The following is a 21270-nucleotide window of genomic DNA, read 5'->3' on the forward strand; positions in this document are numbered from 1 at the left end:
TTGTTTTACTATTTAATTCGTTTAGGTAAGCCCTTTAGTTTATTCCTTTATCAGCTCAACATGAGGCCTTTAAGTGCACATCACTTGTAAAAAGACAGCATTCCTAGATCTATCCTCAGTTATATGAAAGGAACCACAATTAAAAAAATTTTAACACACTTTTAAAAAAAGATTTATTTATTTATTATGTATACAGTGTTCTGCCTGCATGTATACCTGCATGCCAGAAGAGGGCACCAGATCTCGTTATAGATAGTTGTGAGCCACCATGCAGTTGCTGGGAATCCAACTCAGGACCTCTGGAAGAACAACCAGTGCTCTTAACCTCTGTGCCATCTTGTAGTGATATATTGTGTAACCTAATAAACTTTGCCTGAGGATCAGAGGACAGAAGAAGCACTAGATTAAACAGAGGCCAGGCAGTGGTGGTACACACCTTTAATCCTAGCACTAGGAACTCAGATGGATCTCTGTGAATTCAAAGTCACCCTGGACTACATGAGATTGACTCTGTCTAGGAGAGACACAGAGCCAGACACTGATGGCACACACCTTTAATCCCAGCACTTGAGAGCTAATGCCTTTGCTTGAGAAGCACACACGTCCTTAATCCCAGGAAGTGATGGCTGGGCAGAGAAAGGTATATAAGGGGTGAGTAGACAGGAACTAGAGGCTTTTTCAGGCTGAGGAGTCCTAGAGGTAAGAGTTGGCTTGCTCTACTTCTCTGATCTTTTAGTATTTACGCCAATTTCTGGCTCTGGGGTTTTTCATTAAAAGACCATTTTAAGATTCATGTTACACCATCTCTCCAGCCAAGGAACCACAACTTCAATTACAACTTTTTTTCTTAATAAAATGGGAACATTGAAAAATTCTGCAATGTCTTTCTCCTACTGTATTTATGGGAACATGTTTGCCACACATAGTGAGGTTATCATGGAAAGATTATTCTGTTGGACCCATCCTGTCAAGATGCCAAGAAGAACCAGACTTTTGGGTTTTTTTCTTTCCTACCTTTTTAACTACCAACTAAGGGTTAGCTGAAGATCTGGTAAATTATGGCAGGAAGACAATGAGGAAGGACCCTCCTGCTTTGACCTACTCCTTGCCCACCTCTTATTTATGTTAATGTTCCATAGATGCCTGAGGAGATCACTGTCTCAGGCTATGCTTGGGCATTGCAGCATTTCTATGACTGGAAATTCTTGGAGTACCATGAGCTACCAATCAGGGACTGAGCATGGTGGAAGCCTGCTTTTGCCTGTGGAAAGAACTTTCTTGGGTTTGGAGTGTTTAGGGGCTAAAAACCTGAGGATTCTGGGGACATGTGGTGAGGTGGATGCAGACGAAGGTGGTTGGCAGACTTTAATGGTCCCATTGTGCTTCTGTGTCTTTGTAAACCTAGCCCCATCTGCCTTTGGCTTCCTTCCTGGGCGTGGGGCTGTGAGCAGGTTCTCACAAAGCCAATTTCATGCTGTCAGTCTTGAGAATTGGAACCCAAGGACTTAGCAGCCAGCACAGTTTTGTTTTCCTTCCTTCTCCAACCTTCTAGTTATATCTCTCATGGACGGGTACCCTATTTCCCCTTCTGCTACCCTGTCCTCTCCCAACAAGGTGCACTGTCCTTCTGTTACGGCTCTGCCATTGGCGATTTGCTTCTTTCTTTCCTCCTTTCCCTTTTCTTTCATACTATTGTCTGTCTATCTATCTATCTGTGTGTGTGTGTGTGTGTGTGTGTGTGTGTGTGTGCCACAGTGTGCATATGGAGGTCAGAGGACAACTTATTTATTGGTTCTTTCCTTCACCTGAGGCTCAAACTCAGTCCATCAGGCTTGGTAAATGCCTTTACCTTCTGAGAACAACCCCCCTGCCCCGTGTCTGTCTGTCTGTCTTTTCTTTTTTTTTTTCTTTTTTTTTTGTAGAGGGTTTTTTTTTTTTTTTTTTTTTTTTTTTTTTTTTTTTTTTTGAGATAGGGTCTCATATAGACCTGTAGTCCAGACTGGCCTTTAATTCGCTATGTAGCTAAGAATGACATTAAACTCTCCTGATCCTTCTGCCTCTACCTCCCAAGTGCTAGGATTATAGACGTGTGCCACTGAGGCCAACTTAGATGATATGCCCACTCAGTATAAGTGTTTGCCTCTGTGTGTGTGTGTGTGTGTGTGTGTGTGTGTGTGTGTGTGTGACTGGGTGTGGAGCACAGGGCTTCATAGATGCTAGGTAAACACCCTACTGCTGAGCTGTACCCCGAGCTGACTCTTGCTTTTTGCAGCTGTGTTTCATGTTCCTTCTAGATGCCAGTCACCCCAGAACTGAGTCAGCACCACATCCCCCATGGCATCTGGTGCTTGGAACCACACAGAGACTGGTCCCTACAGAGACTTCCTCTGTCCTTCCTGGGTTACACCTGCAGTCTAGCAGGATCGTAGACCATCTCTCTGACTGACTTTCTTTCCCTCCACCTTCTCTTCAAATCACTTCCTTTCTGAGGAGCCACTCAGAGGAAGGAGGCTGAAGGGAGCAAAGAGGCAAAATGGAGCAATCTCCCTGCTCTTTGTGAAAATCTGCAGGGCTGGGAGTGTAGGTAGGACTTTAGAAGGGACATCCCTGAGCCTAACTTGGGTAATAATACAAGAGTTAGAGCAGGCCCTGGAGTGACTCCTCACAGTTTTAATCTGATAAAAGCTCAAACCTAGCAGGTATTGTGGCATAGCCTGGGATCCACTGAGGAGTATGGGAAGTTCTGAGGGTAGCCTGGAGAGAACAGACCAACAAAGAGCCACAAAGCCACTCAAGAAGAAACTGTGTTCCCTGCCCCCTCCTCAGTTCCTCCTTGGGATATCCTTGGGTTCTAGAGAACACAAGGTAAAGTTTGCTGGTCTGTCCCAGTCCTTCCTCTGTGTCTAAGAACCCTGAGCTTCCTCAAGGTTACAGAGCTGACGAGTGGCCACCATGGTCCAGATTCCACCCGTGGCTCCTAGAAGCCCCACACAGCCTTTTGATTACCATTCTGTCTTCCTCTGTCTTCTCACACTATGCCCTCCTGACCAGCTTTCTGCAAGAGGCTCCTGACCAAAAATGGAGAGCAAGGTCCTCTGACAAGAGAGCATGGCAGAAACGCTGGGGTGAGGCAGTTCAAGTTGTGCCCTTCAGAGCATCATGGCAGGAAGCTGGCAGGATGAAGGATGTCCTCTGCCAACTGGGAGGAAGCGGAAGCAGTGGGGAACTGCGGTGGTGGCGGCGGCAGGCTCCCTGCCACGTCCTGTTGGGAGGCTGCCTGGGGTCTGGTTCTCAGCACCACAGGGCCAGCTGGTGCTGGAGGAGTTGGAGAGGGTAGGGACTTTTTAATGACTCAAGTTACAGGGAAAGAGGATGGTGGTGAGGAGGGAAGAAAGGCAAAATTTAAGATGTAATTTGCAATTATACAATTACAAACTTGGCTAATTCTTTCCTGTGTCCAGACAGGGTATAAACAAATCCACGTGGCACCCGGGAATGACTGCTCCCCAAGAGAACTCGTATTCTTGGATCTGTCCACCTGAATGGGACAGAGTTAGGCGAAGCGTGAGTTCAGGTCTCAGCCACACCAGATTAACTAAATCTGAAAAGTCCTGAGTCTTCCCAAGACTATATTCTGGAGGAGTTCTGGGGTCATAGAACATTCCAGAAGGCTGCTCCGATGCCACGCTCAAGTTTCTCCTTCTCACAGCCCCACTTTTCCTGGTGGAAACTCCTCATGTTCCCAGGTTTTTACCCAGGATGTTCTGGAGCTGGTGGTGTCTTTGTCTCTTCAGAGTTTTCTGAAAAATCAGAACCTAAGGTGGAAGCTTTTCCCACAGAGTTCTATTCCTATTCCTTGTTAGAGCTGTAACTTGACATCTGGTGTTGGACCAGCTTATGAGTCAGCTCAGGAAGGCTGAAGGTGGTGGGGTCATTCCACTTTTTAGTGTGTGGCCTCTTCCCTATGGTCCTGGCCAGATAGTCCACCCTGGGTTCACATTATATGCTGCCATTCTAGCATCTACAGACATGTTCCCAGCTCCTGTCTGCCTCCACTGACTGCCTAAGACCAAGGACAGGCTGGTTTCCAATGGCCCCTGTTGTCTCCGGAGGAGGGGCATGTGCTCACCAATCTTTTCACCCTGCCCTGACCTCTCTTTCCTTGTACTGCCAGACAGCCGTGACTTCCAGTCTTTCACAAGACCTTTGCTCTCTAATTAATCATCCAATCATTGAATAGATACTCTGTTCCAAATGTGTGAAGTGTTGGCCCGCCCCTGTCAGTCTTACCCTGAGGGAAGAGAGACCTTAATGGAATGATCTGAGTGTGTAGGCTTGTAAGCAGAAAGGAGTGCTGTGAAGAACAGATGTAAGTGAATGTACCAGAGCAAATGTGCCGGAGTGGGAGGATGTGAGAGGGCTTCTCAGAGGAAGTGATGTTTGAATTGAGAACAGAAGGAACCGAAGAGACCCTTGGAGAAGGAGGGATGGAGGGTGAGAAGGATGATTTGATGGGGGTATATTCTGTACACATGCCATTTCCCTAGTGGTTCTCCATCTTGATGGACAGTAGAAACATCTTGGACACTTTTAAAATTATGGATGCCTAAGGGCTGGGAGTGTGGCTCAGTGGCAGAGCACTAACCCGGCTTATGCCAAGGCCCTGGTTCCATCCATGGCACTGAAAAAGGAAACAAACCCACAGATGTCTGGAGATTCGTATGGAATTGCTTAGAGTGTGACTCAGGCATGAAGGCCTTTAAAAGCCAATTTGAAGAATCTGGGTGTGATGGCTTAAGCCTGTAATCCCGGCACCTGGGAGACAGAGACAGGAGAATTGTTACCACTTTAAGGCCAGCTTGAGATATATAGCAAGTTCCTGGTCAGCCTGTAGCGTCCAGGAAAACACTATAAAAAAAGTCCAGGCAAAACTGAGCACAGTGGTACACACCTGAAGTTCCAGTCACTTTGGAGGCTGAGTCGTGAGGATTGCTTGAATCCAGGAGTTCAAAACCAGGCTAGGCAATATCGTAAGACTTCATCTCAAAAATCAAAAATAAGTGATGAGTAAGAGTCAAAATGAGAACTACAGACCTAGACATTGCCAGAGTGCATTTCCTAATCATACTCTTCCAGGATGTATCCTGACTTTTCTCAGTACTGGGGGAGAGAAATACCCTGAGCAGAAAATGTTCTATTTTCTTCCAGGAGAAATAAAACACACACATATCCCAAAATTCCTCTGTAAATATCCTTTATATAAGAAACTTAAGAGACAGTGAAAGGGCCAGGGGGTGGTGGCACACACCTTTAATCCCAGCACTCAGGAGGCAGAGGCAGGTGGATCTCTGAGTTCAAGGCCAGCCTGGTCTAGAGTGAGTTCCAGGACAACCAGGGCTACACAGAGAAACTCTGTCTTGAAAAACAAAACCAAAAAAGACAGTTGAAGTTGGACTGGCAAGGTGGCTCAGTGGGTAAAGGCACTTGTTGCTATGCCTGATGGCCTGAGTTCCATCTACAGGTCTCATATGGTGGGAGGAGGGAACTCCCCAAAGTTGTCCTCCAACCTCCATTCCCTTGCCTTGAGATGCACAACCTCCCTCCTCCTCCAAATAAATAAAAATAATCATTTTTTAAATATGGTAAAAGTTTTCCATCCACTGCATAACCATCTGCAAGAAGACCCTTTAAATAATGGTCACACAGAGAGTGCATTCTTCAACAAGGAAATCTAGAGATAGTCAACAGGTGATCTATTAGACTCCAGGTGTCACACTCCGGGCTGCAGGTCACAACAAAACCCTCCTCTTTCCCACAGGTTGTTAGTAACTAAGGCTGCTGCAGGACCAGATGTCCGTGTGTCTTGAAGGCAGGGAGGAGGGGCAGGCCCATTGCTTGACGGCTGTTTTCCTGTATTCCCAGACGTCACGGCTGGGAGCCTCTCCCCGCCTGTCGCCTGCCTCAAGCCTTCGCTCTCTTCCCTGCACAGGTTGCTCACGTCTCCTGACTTGTTGGCTCTAGTAACACGACAGTCTGTTGCCTCCTAGGACAACTTGTAATGGGACTGAAAGGAGAAAGAGGATTCCCAGGGCCTCCAGGAAGATGTCTTTGTGGACCTCCCGTGAATGTGAACAACCCCCTGCACTCGGACTCCATGTATGGGCCGGGCTCCCCGAGAGTTCCTGCGGTAAGGCTCTTCAGGGCGTGGTCCGGGTGGGTGCCAAGGATGCTCTCTCCCTGGTCAAAGGCCTTCGTGATGTTCTTTAGGAAAATTCACTTTCCCTTGTTACAACCGCTACCCACTCGCTGTGGGAAATTGCAAGGTGGGGCAAAGTCAAAAGAAAACAAGAGGGTAGGGACATTCCCCCCACTTTTTACTTTCAAGACTAACTCCGATGTGGTTGAGATTATATTGTCTGAAAGAGCTGTGTTTTGGCCAAGGATGTAGCTCAATGGCTAGTGCTTGCCTAGTGCGCCCTGAGTTCCAACACACAGTACTGCTTGTAACGATCACCATTGCGTATGATCCTTGTTGAAGAGACATTTCCAGGTGTCAAATTACTTACCTCTGTAGCATCGTCTTTTAAGCCTTGGTAACATGCTAAAATAAACATTTAAATATGTGAAGTCAAGGTGGATAATTTTGTTTCAAAGTATTCTGAACTGGATTGACGTGGTGTGGGCCTCCCGATACTCCTCCCTGTGAGAAGCAAACAGTCTTCTCTGGCTCTCCCTGTCCAGTGGGGAAGCTTTTCTGGACCCTGACCACTATGTTCTCTGGCAGATTTTTGTGGTCAACAACCAGGAGGAGCTGGAGAAGCTGAACACTCAGAATGCCATCGCCTTTCGCAGAGACCAGCGGTCGTTGTACTTCAAAGACAGCCTTGGCTGGCTCCCCATCCAGGTACTCTGGGGCAGGCCCATTGGGCTGTGACCCTGCTGTCCTCAGCCGGGAAAGGGACACTCCTGTTAGAAGGGAAGAAAGCTATACGTTTGGGGCTGGACTGCACTTCTGTGTCTGCAGGAGAGAGCTACCCATCCTCCCTCCCTGTCTTCTGAGCAGCCCCCCTCAGCCCCATCCCCAAACAGACGCTCACCTTGAGCCAGGATTCCCTTTGGGAAAGATGGCCTCTCACACCCTTACTAAAGGAAGCGAAGGGATGCCTCCTAGACCCAGAACATTTGACTCGCCTGCTTTGTGCTGCCTGGGCGTGCCACCCTCGTTAACGGCTGTGTGTTTCTTTGGCTAGCTGACCCCTTTCTACCCTGTGGGTTACACTGTAACCCAGCGTGGTACCTGTGGGGATGGCGTCCTGCAGCCTGGGGAGGAGTGTGACGACGGGAATCGTGATGTGGGGGACGACTGCATTGGTGAGTGGGGCCCAGCCTGGGAGACCTGACAGCCGAGGGGGTGGGGTAAGCCCTGGCTACCAGCTGTGAAGGTTTGAGGCAAAGGCAAGGGACAGTGGACCAGGGGCTGCTTTGGAGAGCCCCTTCCCAATTCCAGGCTGCATGTTAATTTTTCCCTCACCCAAGCATGTCAACAGGGAGGTGTTCAGGATCATGCCCCCTAGAGAGGTCTTCCTTGCCCCTGGCCCTCTTTCTTCCAAGCCCTACTTCTTTGCAAGCTCAGAAGGGGAAGGTGGTGGTCCTCACTTGCTACCCTAGAAAGGCAGGAGAGGCTGAGCCTGGATTGGACGGAGCTCCTTTTCTAGGTGGACACTCAGGGCAAGCTGTCTCCATCTTTTGTGATAGTGCTGGGACCTGGCTGTGGAGGGTTTTTGATGATTTGATTTTTGAGTTTTTATTGTTTTGTTACATAAGGTGATCAGAGCAGGAGATGAGGTAGAAGTACAGTTTTCAGAGTCAGAACAAATTCAGCTGCTGGCTCTGGTTGCCACCCAGCTCATCAAGGATGGCAGTGGAGGGCCATTTCCAGCCTGGCTCTCTTGACTGTAAGAGAGGCTTGACATGCCAGTGTCTCATGTCTTCAGAGATCCCTCCAGCGGACCTGTGCGGAGGTTGTCTGGATGTGGCTGGGGGTCAGTGCGTCCATCCATGACTCGGTTTGCTGAGGTCAGAACTGGAAATGTGTGGGCACCGTTGCTGTCCTTGTCGTCCTCAGGAGACAGATGGCAGCCACTGAGCTGAAGTTCCACCTAGAGCAGGGTTGAGAAGCAAGGGGAGGTTGTTATCAATCATGCGGCTCCACCAGTCCGCTGGCAGATTTGGATGGCAATCTGTGGGGCACTGGCTCTTCCCTGGATCCCTTCGAAAGGAGCTGTTTCAATCAAAACCAAGTAGTGAGGTCTCCATTTCCTCTAAAAATAAGGGTGGCCGGGCATGGTGGCACATTTGGGAAACTGAGGCAGGAAGATCACCAAAAATAAAAAGGCCAGTATGGACTGCATAACAAGACCCTGTGTAGGTGGATGGATGGATGGATGGATGGATGGAGGATGGATAGAGTCTTACTGCTGGTATGAAGATAGAGGTCTTTGTGGAGGTCATATGGTCCCTCAGGAACACAGGCTGAGCCTAGTGGTAGATTGCCTCCCCAGAGCTCTGTGCTGACAAAGGCTTCACCATGCTCTCGCACTGGGGTCTGGTGTTCCAGTGCCCTAAGCCTTGCCTTACCAATGTTCCACAGTAGTTCTATGAAGAGGAGGCAGTGTCACCTTCCCAGGTTTGCAGATGACATGAAGGCCCTTGTCCCCCTGTCAAGTAAATGGCAGGTGTGCTATACAGAACCCTGGTATGTCAGTGTGACGCTTAGTCCAGTCCTGAGTGAGTCTGAAGCCTTCCAGAAGTTGGTTCTCAAGTGGGTGGAATGCTCTAGGGACTCCACTGGGCCACACTGTCCTTGCTGTGTAGACAAGCCTGTTCCTGTTCTCAGTGCTATACTTTTTGTCTCCCTAGACTGTCACCGGGCCTACTGTGGGGACGGTTACCGGCACCAGGGCGTGGAAGACTGTGACGGCTCTGACTTTGGCTACCTGACCTGCGAGACCTATCTCCCTGGGTAGGGAGGCCTCCTACACTCTTCCAGCACCCCCCTTCCTGCTTTCCTTCACAGATATTCTTAAGGGACTTTTGTGTTCCTGGTACTTTGTAGACACTGAGGTAGGGTAGAGTTCATGCTCCCCTGGTGAACACGTAGTAGTCACGGTCCCCAAGAGGCCTCAGTCAGAGCAGCCACAGCCGTCAGCACCATCCTGGGCCAGGGCAGAACAGCAGGCAGGCAGCAAGGAGCCTGAGGGCACTTCACAGACTCCTTCTGTCTGCCCAGAGCACAATACCCACCTCCCACAAATTCAAAGGAGATCAGACCAGAACTAATATGTAACCTTAGGGACGTAAGATATAGCTCAATAAGCCTAGATTCAATTCCCAGTTCCACGAGAAAGAAAGGAGGGCCAGCAAGATGACACAGTGGGAAAAGGCACGTGCCACGCTGGTCTGGTGACCTGAGTTCAATCCCCAGAACCTGTGTAAAGGTGAAAGGAGAGAACTGACTCCACAAAGTTGTCCTCTGACCTCCACATGTATACCATGGCACATCCTCACCCTCATCACTCACGCGTACACATGCATACACACACACACACACACACACAGAGAGAGAGAGAGAGAGAGAGAGAGAGAGAGAGAGAGAGAGAGACAGACAGACAGACAGACACACACATAAATTTTAAGATATAAAGGTAAAAATACCTAATCTTGCCAGTTCGTGGTCCCTCCAAGAAAATATCCCCTTCAAGGACCTGTCTCTCTACCTTAGAGAGTCCTCAGTGGGCATTCAAGTATGTTGGCGTCTTTGCTCCCACAATGGCATCTTCAAGCTACCTACAGACCCCAGCCCCTGCCCAGAATGTAACCTTCCAGTACAGAATGATGCTAAATGGCTCCTGCTCAGCTGACCCCCACAGAATCAGCCATAGGGTGCTCTCGGGAGCCACTCATCTGCTGACCTGTCGTCTGCTGACCTGTCTCCCATGAGTCCAATGCTCTCAGCTTTGGCTTCCATCACTTACCTTCTGGCAGGTCTTCAGCAGGCTGGGAATCACCTGTCCCACAGTTACATCCAGCCAGTACTCTCGGGTAGAGGGGTCTCCTCAACACTCACCCTCCAACACATATTAGCATATGCAACCTGGCTGAAGGAGTTGCACACCTCCAGTCACCCTCAGACTTCAACCCTGGGTAGGCTTGGCCAGGATCTCACTACATATGTGTCTGTGTGCACTGCCCAATGCCTGAACTAAGGAAGGCTCCTAACAGCCACCTACTGAATCTGGCCTGACTGAGCTGCTTAAGGGCTCCATAGAGTCATATATTGTCAACATCTGACTGGGAGTCGAAGGCTTATTCACCAGCTCACTGGGGCTATTCCTCTGGTATCTAGAAGCTTCCAAGAGGCCATTGTGAATGCGTGTGGATAAGACATTGGGGGTTATCATTTGCATTTGCAGATGTGTAGAGTACACTCTCCAACATGGTAGCCCTGTTCCATGTAGCTATTCAATTTTGAAATCATTAGGATTTTTGATTCAGTTCTTTAGTCACACTAGCTGAATTCCAAGAGCTCAGCAACCGTACCAGGCCAATGCTGCCCCTTGGGCACAAATAGAGGACATTTGTATTAGTACTGAGTGAGTTCACAGATAACACTGGACACCCTTAGGCATCGAGAAGGGGGTGACTGTCTCATAGATGATGTGTTAGCATCGGGGCTAACCGTCCCTCCCACCCTAGTCCCTCTGACTCAACCTCTCAGAGCCCCAGACCCCAAATGAAGCAGAAAAGCTTTCCTAGACCTGGGTCCTCAGGGGTACGGTAGTTTAACACAGTTGGATCACCAGTCGTTTTTAGAATGTGCTTGCCCCTGCCCACTCTGCTGCCTCTGCCCTGATCAGTATCCTTGTCTCCCTCAGGTCGTACGGAGACCTTCGCTGCACCCAGTACTGCTACATCGACTCCACACCCTGCCGTTACTTTACGTGAGGGGCTCGAGGAACAGGTGGGCTGCAGCCCATGTAACTGGCGGCTGTATCTCTGCCCCGCACATCATGCTGGCCTTACCCTCTCCTGGGCCAGTGTCCACTGACCTTCATGCGACAAAACAAGGATACATTCTTGCTGCTAAGACATGCTTTTGACTCAGTTTGACTGGAAGAGTTTTGGACCACTGCATCCTGTCTTAATTAAAAGAACCAGAAACCTTCTACATGTCCACTCTGGAGACTGCCCCTGCCCCCCACATCTGGCTAAACAGCTGGCTGTAATGCCTTATCTCCTCTGGAAAGATGCTGGCTCTGGCCATGGACTTGGCTTAGCACTGTTAGACAATGGGAAGGCCAGGGCTCATGCATTTTGTTCTGCTCTCATCCGGCTTTGGGAGTGCTGGTGCACAGGCTTCTGCACCCTTCAGACCTCCGAGCACAGCTGCTCTCACCCAAGGCAGCCCGTTGTGAGGTCTCTCAAGATTTAAGAACCACAAAAGAGGAGGTGAGCAGATGCTCTTGGTGCAGCTCCCAGCTCAGACTTGCTGAGGAGGGACCCTTCAACTGGCCAGAACCCCATCACCTTCATGTGAAGTCAGAGGCACTGAGAAAGCCTCAAGATCCAAGCTCACTCCCAAGAAAAAGGTGGAGACTCGGCCGAGTCCCTTGCCATGTGAACCACATCAGAACAGAAACCTTCCTCCTCTTGACGTTCTCAAAGGGACAGTGGTTGTAGCTTCAAATCCCAGGTGCCATCTTGGCCTCTGTCTTGACAGTGCTCTTCACAACTATGTTCTGTGTGGGAAACGCACTCCACACACCCTGACCAGGGCAGGTGCTGGTGTTTTCTCATGCTGGTTTCCCTGGTCTAGGGCTCCACTGCTGAGTCCTTGCTGCCTGCTGGAAGGGCCCTGTGACCCTCTTCCACGCCCGTATCTTGCACACCGTTGTGTTTACCCCTGTGTGCCTGACCTCTTCCTTTTTCCTGGGGATTCATTTCTCCTTAACCCTGCATACCCGAGAACTGTCTTCCCCACATTTCCTGAGTGGGGTTTGGCTCTATTTTGGAAAGACATTTCTTTTTGTCCCCCACCCCAATACACACACCTACCTTGTCACCACGTAGGCTGCCTCCTGGGCTGTTATACAAGCTCTTCAGTGAGCCTAAGCCTTGGGAACTCGGCAGGCAGCCTCTTACCCAGCAAGTCAGAACTGTGAACTGTATTTCCTGAGAGAAATCAGCTGAAGGCCGTGTCTTCGAAGGCAGGCATTTATGCTATTTACATTACTATTCTGGGGCTTCTGGGTGGGCAAGCAAGGAATAAAGGTGATACCTGGCTGTAGCCCACTCTCCTTTGGGTGCTGGGGATAATGCTTACTGATCCTGGATGGAGTGGAGAGACTGAGTTCAGTTCTACTTCCCAAACTCTTAGATGGCTGGATTTTCAGGGCACCCAGCTTCCTTGAGGATAATGGAGGAAACTGATGGCCAAAGAGGTAGTGAGGCTTACCAAAGATCACCAAGTCCAGCCCTGCCAGCTCATTCCTGGCTCTCACCTTGCTGGAGGACCTGTGGGGTGGAGACCTATAGTGCCACCTGTAGATCTAGCTAAGACGCATTCTGTCCCAAGTCCCACACCTTGGAGACCAGCACACACTTGAGGCCTTAGGTGGCCTGATTCTCTTCACAGGCAGCCACAGAGCCCATATGTGCCAGGTAAATGTCCCTTGAGGTAATTTTATGGCCGTCATGGAGCTCCAAGAGGGGCTGCAGTGTGGAGAGAAGAACACGGAGGATACTCCCTGAGCTCACAGCTGCTACAGCGCCTCGCCTGGAGTTAGCTGGAGGCTGCACTTCCAACTCTGCCAACTCACCCGTGTATAGATGATGCTCTATAACCCTGACAAGGCATTCCCCAGAGATGACGAGGGATTCCCTCGGCTGTCACCATGAGTGGCTGAGATTACGGACAACTGAGGTGCCCAGTGGTAGGTAGACAGCATTCAGTGAAGGGTCCCCACTTCATTTCTCTGCCTCCTGTCTGCTGCTGGAGTCTCTTCCACTAACAAGAGTGCTATCTGCTCCCAGCATGACCCAGAGGAGTGGAGAACAACTGCCCCACAGGCTCTCAACCCCCAGAGCCCCCAGTTAAGTCTGCCTTTAGATCACTGGGCCTGTTTTGGGTCCCGGGCCTGTTTTTAAACAGTCAGAAGCATGGTGTCTGCCGAGTTGATCAGAACTGGGTTCCTGAACCCATGATGACAAAGGCCACAATATTGCATTTAGCCTATCCTCTGAGAGTTTATCAGAAACAAATGGCTACCTGGCTGACCACTGAGGACCAAGAATAAGGGTTAGGATGTGTCTAGTTTCATTTCCAGTTGCTGTGATAAAATATCCCGACAAAAACAGCTGTGGGGGTGGCATGGGGGTGGGGTGCGGGTCAGGTGGTGAGATGGTTCGACAGGTAAAAGCACTTGCCACTGGACTCGATGACCTGAGTCCAGTCCCTCTAACCCAGGGAGAACCAGCATGTTGTTCTCTGAGCCCCACATGCATACCACTGCATGTATGTGCCCACATGCTTAGACAGAGGCTAAGTAATAACTGATTTAGAAGAAGAGCTTGGAGGAGAAAGGATTTGTTTTCACTGACAATTATAGGCATCATTGTGAGGAAGTCAAGATGTCAGGGACATGAAGCAGCTAGTCACATCACATCCACACTCAAGAAGACAGAAATGAATTAGTGTGTGCATGCTTACTACTCAGCTTGCTTCCTCTTCTCTTACAAAGTCTATGACCCAAACCCAGGGCATGAAGCTGCCCACAGTGGGCTGGCTCCTGCCATATCGATGAACATAATCTAGACAATCCCCAGAAGACTCACCCACAGATCCAGATAGTCCCTCATCAAAATTCCCTTCCAAGGCGATTCTCAGTTGCACCAAGTTGACAGAGCTAACTGCCATAGATGCAAACACTCTCCATCCCAGTGGCCATCACTCTGGACCTTCTCTCTTTCCGACAGGGTATCAGCCACTTGCAATAGATGTTCAGGAACACTGTACATACCCAGACTCCAAAGAGGTTCCCTCGGACCTACTGAGAGAGGCTGCCTCGTAGGGTACCACAGCTCAAGAACGATGGGGAGGAATTTGTGGGGAAGGGGAAGGAGATTGGATTCCCACATTTAGATGATTATTTACTGGTTTGGACCTAGTAAATCACCTATTCAGAGAGCCAGCAGTGTTTTTTTATGTGAGCTGATTTGTGGTACCTGTTTTGACCATAGCCCTTATTGTAAAACAGGAAAAAAAGACTGTGGTTCTTATACTACTGCAGGTCACCTCTCTGGTGTGTCCCACCAACTAGGGAAAAAACCACCAAGTAGGTTCCTTGACTTGCAGGGAGACAAAACACCCGAACAAGGGTCACCTCTTCAAGCCGAGACAGAAGGGACAGGATTCGGGGGAAGATGCATGTAATCTGTAAATTGAATAGTGGTGAGCTAGGCTCCAAGCCCACAGCAGGCTACACCAAAGGGATTGACATCAGGCCCCACAGCAAAGTGGATGCAGGGCCTGATTCTCTACAGACTCTGGACTTGAGATGAATATGGAGTGGTGTGCCTGGAACCCTATCAGGAATTAGCTGGGAGCTGGGGAGATCAGTCAGGCTGGGGAGGGCTTGCCAGACAAGCACCAGGACCTGAGTCCTGAGTACGATCTCCAGAACTGATACTAAAAAAATAATAATAATAAAAAAAAGCTGGGCATAGGGGTGTGAACTTGTAATATCATCGCCATGGGCTGGAGAGATGGTTCAGCAGTTAAGAGCACTGGCTGTTCCTCTAGAGGACCTGGGTTCAACTCCCAGCACCCATGGGGCAGTTCACACCTGTCTGTAACTCCCGTTCCAGGATTCCTGACATCTCACACAGACACACACTCAGGCAAAACACCAATGAACATAAAATAAAAATAAATTATATAAAAAAATCATTGACAAACAGGCAGATACAGGTGGAACCCTCAATGCAGCCTGTCTGGCCTACTTGGTGAGTTCAAGGCTAGTGAGAGACCCTGTCTCAAAAAAATAAATAAATAAAGGAAGAACAACACTCAACCCCAGAGATGGTGCCCTTTAACTTCCACACACATGTCCCTGCATGCCCACATACATACATGTAGAAAGAGAGAAAGAAAGAAAACATAGAGGCCACAGGGAGAGGGAGACAGACAGGTGCACTTGCACACACATACACACACATGGGGGTGTGTGTGTGTACAATTCTGTGTTTAGGCTAGAGGTTGAAACTGCTTTTCTGTGCTTTTCCGTGAGGGTCAGTTTTCCCAGGCAACAGTGGGATACTCCCTTTATACTGATTGACTTTCAGGGAGCAGAGGAACAACAGCCTGTGAGTTCAGTCACAAAGACTGGCAGTGATAAAAGTGTCAGGTGACGGCAGTAACAAAGCAGGCTGGCAGTGTCACTTCCCGTTAATTCTGTAGCTGGCTCTTGGTGTCTGATGAACGGCAGGCCATGAGATGGCCGTGGTGCCTCCTGGGCTGAAGTTGTGCACTTTCAGTACTGAACTGGCTTTTGAGGATTTCATTAGTGAGAGGGCCCTGTTCTGCCCAACTGACTCCCAGGGACACAGTCTATCAGAGGCCAGCCCAGGACTCCTCACTACCCAGCTATAAAGTTGACATGTGTGTAAGTACAGCATGGCCTTTGGAGAAAACCTAGCAACTAGTACTTAGGGAAAGTACTAGAACATATTTCTGAGTATTTCCTGTAATACACAAATATCAACCAACCTAATAGGGACACAGAGAGCACACTGGGCATATATCAATGGAGAACCTCTAAAGCTCACATGATTGACAGGTCAGCCTACGGCCCACTGACGGCTCCCAGGAATCTAGCCCCATCCATCTCCTGTAGTGGAGCAGGCTGGTTTAAACCATCAGTGAAGTTTGGTTCTTCTACCTATGTGGAGAAAGAGCAGCTCCTGGGTCAAAGCCATTGGCAACTGGCCAAAGATCGTATTCCAGCATTAATTACATATGTGCCCAGAGGTTCCAAGAGCAAAGGTTACTCAGCATATGACACAAGAGTGAAGCTGGGTGTGGTAGCACACATCTATGATCCCAATACTTGGAGACTGAGGCAGGAGGATCATGAATTCAGGCCAACTTAGGCTACATAGCAAGTTCAAAGCCACCCATTTCAACACCGTGAGGCCTTGTTTCAAGGAGTGGTGGAATAAGGGATCCCTATCTTATCTTACCCAGCTCCACTGAGCTGCAGAGGAAGTGAACCCCCATTGCTTTTATCTGAGGGGCTCCCTTCTGAGGGTCCACCCTGAGTTCTTCCCAGACCCATACAACTCTCCAAGAAAGTCTTCATGAAGGAAGGTAGTGGTCCCCACTCATTTCTCCTAGCTTCTGTGGGTGTGAAAGGGGTCACTTGTGACACTTTCTGTGGCAAAGCTCTGACATCTCCAGTTTCCAATGGTGTAGCTGAGGCACAAGAGTGAAAAACAGGGCTGGGGGTGGGGCTTTAAATATACATCCATTACAGCCAAGCAATCTTACTTTCCTCCTCTTGAACAGGGGAGGGGCTGCTTTGACCAATAGAATACTATGGACTTCCTCAGGCTAGGTCATAGGTCACACAGTTCCTCAGAATATACCCAGAGAGAGCCAGGTTTTCAGAAGAACGCCAACTCACCCGAGATGGCTGTGCAAGGCCATGCAGGCCTCGTGCCTGATGGGCCCAGATGACCTGCCTCCCAGCCATCCCCACCCAGGTGCCAGATATGTGAATGAAGCCACAGAAGCAGATCTGCACAGCCAAGTATGGTCCCAAACCTTAAACCAACAGATCCCATGATATAAAATGGTTGTTGTTTTAACCTACTAAGTTTTGGGTGGTTTGTTACGGTAACTGGAATCTGGAATGTCGTTGGGATAAGGAAGACCTCATAGCTTCGCATGTCAACCTGACACACCTGGAAAGTAAGACCCTCAATGAAGGAATTGCCTCTATCAGGTTGGCTTGCGGGCACATCTGTGGGCATTTTCTTGATTGCTAACTGGTATGCGAGGGCCCAGCCCACTATAGGTGGTGCCACCCCCGGGCAGCTGGGCTTAGGCTGTGTAGGAAAGGTAGCTGAGGCAGCCAGAGTGAGCAAGCCAGGGAGGCAGTATTCCTCCATGGTTACTGCTTCAAACTCCTACCGTGAGTTCCTGCCCTGTCTTCCCTGGGTGACGGACTGTAATCCATAAGCCAAACAATCCTTTTCCTCCCTCAAGCTGCTTTTAGAACAGAAGGGGGAAAGGAAGCAAACTACAGCACAAAGGGGTGGGTGTGTATGTGCGTGGGTAGGAACAGCCAACAGGACCCGCTGGCTTGCATTTGGCGCCCTCTGCAGGAACCAGAAATAGAATCTAAGAAACTAGTCTGCTCCTACTGGGATTTCCTATCTCAGAGCCATACACACAGTGGCAGAGCCCCAGAGGCCTCAGTGACCCTACTGCCCTGTTTTCTTTCTCTCTTTTTAAATTTTATGTGCATTGGTGTTTTGTCTGCACGTATGTCTGTGTGAGGGTGTTGGATCCCCTGGAAATGGAGTAACAGACAGTTGTGACCTGTCATGTGGGAGCTGGGACTTGAACCTGGGTCCTCTGGAAGAGTAGCCAGTGCTCTTAAACCATGGAGCTGTCTCTCCACCTCTCCTCTCTAGCTAGCTCTTGCTCCTTGCCTTTGACAGCCTGGACCAGGCCACAGAGACAAGGCTCACAGAGGGTAACACAGGGGTGTCCCTGCTCCAATTGAGCTGGCCAAGGCCATGCCAGATGAGCTAAACCTCACACTGCATGGCCTGTGGAGGAGCCAGCTAGCCCAGAACTGCCTAGCCAAGCCCATTCTAAATTGCCAACCCACCGACTTGTGAGCCAAATGAACACTTGTTGCTTTAAGTTACATAGGGGATGATTTCTTGCGTAGCATGACAGAGGTAGCTGTTCACTGAGAACAACAAAACTCCCTTAGGAAGTGAATGTGCACAACCACTTCCCCACCAAGATGGTCAAGTCTGTGTTCACCTGAGATCAGGGGTCCCAGCTGCAGAATAAATAGAAGAGGGATAAATATCCCCGGGAGGGATAGCTCTCTTAGCATGGAATTTTAGCCAGTCCAAATTTGTTGAGATACCTATTAGAGACCCCAGAGAAACTAAGAATGAAACATCTAGAAGTTTACAGCCTAATGGGAGCCAAGGCCACAAGCCAGAAGCAGGCTGTGCTGAGGCAGCTGTGTGAATGGATGCAGAAAAGTGAGATCATGGCCAGCTGAATGTCAGGTGGGGGTCCCAGGTGTGTGCACCATGTGGCAAGGCATTCCAGGTGGAACTGGGTGAGCTAAAGTAGCTGGATGATGTAGCGAGGGATCTAGCTTAACTCTCAGACCCAGCCCTAAGCTTCCTGCCACACCAAGAAAATTGTCTCAGATGCCATGTGTAAGTTTTGAACTTTATAACGTTTATTCTTTGGCATTTAAATTTTTAATGGATACAGAAAAACCTGTTACACATTTTAATGGGGGCACTATTTAGTGTTTGATACATGTACATTTTTTATTTGTGACAGGGTCTTCCTATGCAACCCAGGCTGGTTTTGAACTTTTAATGCTCCTGCCTCCACCTCTTGAGTGCTGGGGTAAGTAGTATACCAGCTTGTCTTGTAATATTTAAATCAGGATAAACATATTTATGTCCTCAAATATTTGCCATATTCAGGAGTTCTTACTCTGTGAATCCCTTGTCTCTGGCTGGGGTATAGACTGCTCACATCTAAGAGGAATGTGGATGAGAGCAGAAGGCAGTGCAGGTTACCTAGACCAATTTTCAATCATCCAGAACATGTCATGCTCGTTTAGAAGGATGTTAGCTTCAGTGAAGCATGAACAAGCCTTAGAGGCTATCTGGACTTTCACTAGAAGGTTTGTGCTCTTGGAAAGAATAAGAGGAAGACAATTAATAACTGTTACCCAGGTATCTATAGGAGACATTTTGGTTCAGTTTGTGCCTAACAACAGTCTTAACACATTTACAATTTACAGATGCCCACATTCCCTTAACATATTTTTCAGGTGATGGTTTGATATTGGCCTTCTATGTTTCTTCGAGTTCTTGCAGCCAAAGTAAGATAACAAAAGTCCCAAATCATGCAAATGGAACACATAGTAATATGTTTATAAAAGGGCACCAGATGGAGAGATTCTAGCGTAAGTGAGGAATGGGAAACCAGATGTCCCAGCTTTAGAGTGTGGAGACACGACACCCCCACCTATATGCAGCTAGAGAACAATTGTGACTTTTTTCTCTCTCTCCATCAATAAGTTGGTTCCCATGGAAACAAATGCATGTCTGCAAGCTTGTCTGCATTACCTTTACCAGATTAGTCACCTTCCAGTCCATTACAACAACCACAGAATTTAATAAGCTGTGTATCTATAGTTATGTTCTCTCTGTGTATATCTGTCCTTCATTGGAAATTTTCATTCACAAAATGAAGTTTTGCCACAGTTAACTGAGGGCAAGAAATTGAGGACAGAGTATTTAAGAAGCTTCTATGAAACCTCCAGATTGCTCTGTGCTACTCCACAGGATGTAACTGATAAGTTTTAGGCCTCCTGAAGGCCTCTCCACCGAAGCAGCAAACTGAATCAGACCGGAATTGGAAAGCCCAGGTTTAAAGGGTAAAGTGCTCCCGGGCGATTCCCTGGCCCCTCAGAGAGGAGATGGGGACTCGAGACCAAAAGAACTACGTGTCTGTTTTCTGGGATGTTGCTTATATACCCTGTGGAAGTGGTCTTGAGCCTCTGTGGGGGAGGAGCTGTGTTTGGCGGGCTTTGAAGGGGCAGTCTTGAGCCTCTGTGGGGGAGGAGCTGTGTTTGGCGGGCTTTGAAGGGGTGGGTTTGAGGAGGAGCTGTTTGGCAGGCTTTGAGGGGATGGGTTTAGGGAAAGAGATGGGGAAGGAAGTTGAGGTGGATCTTCCACCAAACTCCTTCCAAACATTCCAGATTCTTTGGGTAATGGGTTGCCAGGGTGCCAGGGGTTGAGGTGGAGCTCCCACCCAAACAGTAACAGGGTTAATTTTCCATCCCCTTCAACCCTAGTACTAAGATTGAACCTAGCACGTTGCACATTATAGACAAGTAGTCTATTTCTGAGTTACAATCCTGACCTATAACTCCATTTATCTGCTACAAATACTACAGGAAAGATATCAAGATGAGCTTGAATTTCTATTTGGCTACCTCAAGACTGGTCAATGTGAGTAGCTGACAGAATGCTTTCAAAGTTAGGAATGTTTATATGAGAGAGAAGAAGTGTCCAGTCCACATTGCACAATCCTGACAGTTTAATCTGAGAAAGGCTGATAGTAAAATGTTATCTCCCTGCACAAATGCAAGGGGGGAAAATCCATGCTAATCTGTCTGGTAGCATTTATCAGAAGAGCCAAGTGCTTTGCTAAGGATTTACATGGAAGTAAGGCATGGCCTAAAATCGACTTCTTCCCAATGATGGATAGATGGACAGTGTGACCCATGCCACATGCTGGTGATTGGTAGTGTAGGATGAATGAAGTCTCAGCTAGTTCCAGTGTATCTATAGGTATGTCTTTTTGTATCATAGTCAGTTCAGAATCAGAAGGTGACCAATGTCAGGGAGGAACTTAAATCCACCCCTCCTTCTCAAGCGTAAAGCTCTTAAAAATGATAGTTTGAAGAACCAGACTGGAACTTACAAGGATAATTCCTTCATACATTAAATTTCTGACTCATTGTGACTCTCAGGTCAGATCAGTTTCAGGGGAACTTCTGAAGTATAACGCCCTCATCTGGAAGAAACCTTTCCTCAAAACACAGTGTCATCTGCTGTGGTAAAAGAGTAGCTTCAACCATCCCTCTCCCTTTCACGCCTTGCACAGACAATACTGTCTATAAGAGGCATGTGGCTTTTAATGCAGGCACCATCCCCCAGGCTTATATGAAGCTTCCTCTTAACACTGCTTAGCTGCTGCATCAACAGGGTTTTATTACCTCTTCTCCATCCCCAGGAGGATCTTCTCAATTCTTCATTTCATCTGATGGGCCTCTCCTGCATTGTTATTTAGATGAAAGGTGACATAACTGCCCCAACTCTGATAGCAAGAGATACTGAGGGATGATTCTGAACCCTGAAACACTCTGC

General features: G+C 48.5%; 1 protein-coding gene across 1 annotated transcript in view; it reads left to right on the forward strand.

Annotated features, from left to right (window-relative positions):
* The window catches only part of Colq (collagen like tail subunit of asymmetric acetylcholinesterase), a 38459-nt gene extending 26123 nt beyond the window's left edge, over nt 1–12336 (forward strand). Inside the window, exons 13-17 of the mRNA XM_059274077.1 lie at nt 6048–6187; nt 6785–6904; nt 7251–7371; nt 8920–9022; nt 10935–12336. Of these exons, the coding sequence (XP_059130060.1) occupies nt 6048–6187; nt 6785–6904; nt 7251–7371; nt 8920–9022; nt 10935–11004 (554 nt within the window). The 3' untranslated portion in view covers nt 11005–12336. The remainder of the gene's footprint in view (nt 1–6047; nt 6188–6784; nt 6905–7250; nt 7372–8919; nt 9023–10934) is intronic.
* The last annotated feature ends 8934 nt before the right edge of the window (nt 12337–21270 follow it).

The sequence above is a fragment of the Peromyscus eremicus genome, chromosome 9 (genome assembly GCF_949786415.1).
Source record: "Peromyscus eremicus chromosome 9, PerEre_H2_v1, whole genome shotgun sequence".
NCBI classification, from domain to species: Eukaryota; Metazoa; Chordata; class Mammalia; order Rodentia; family Cricetidae; genus Peromyscus; species Peromyscus eremicus.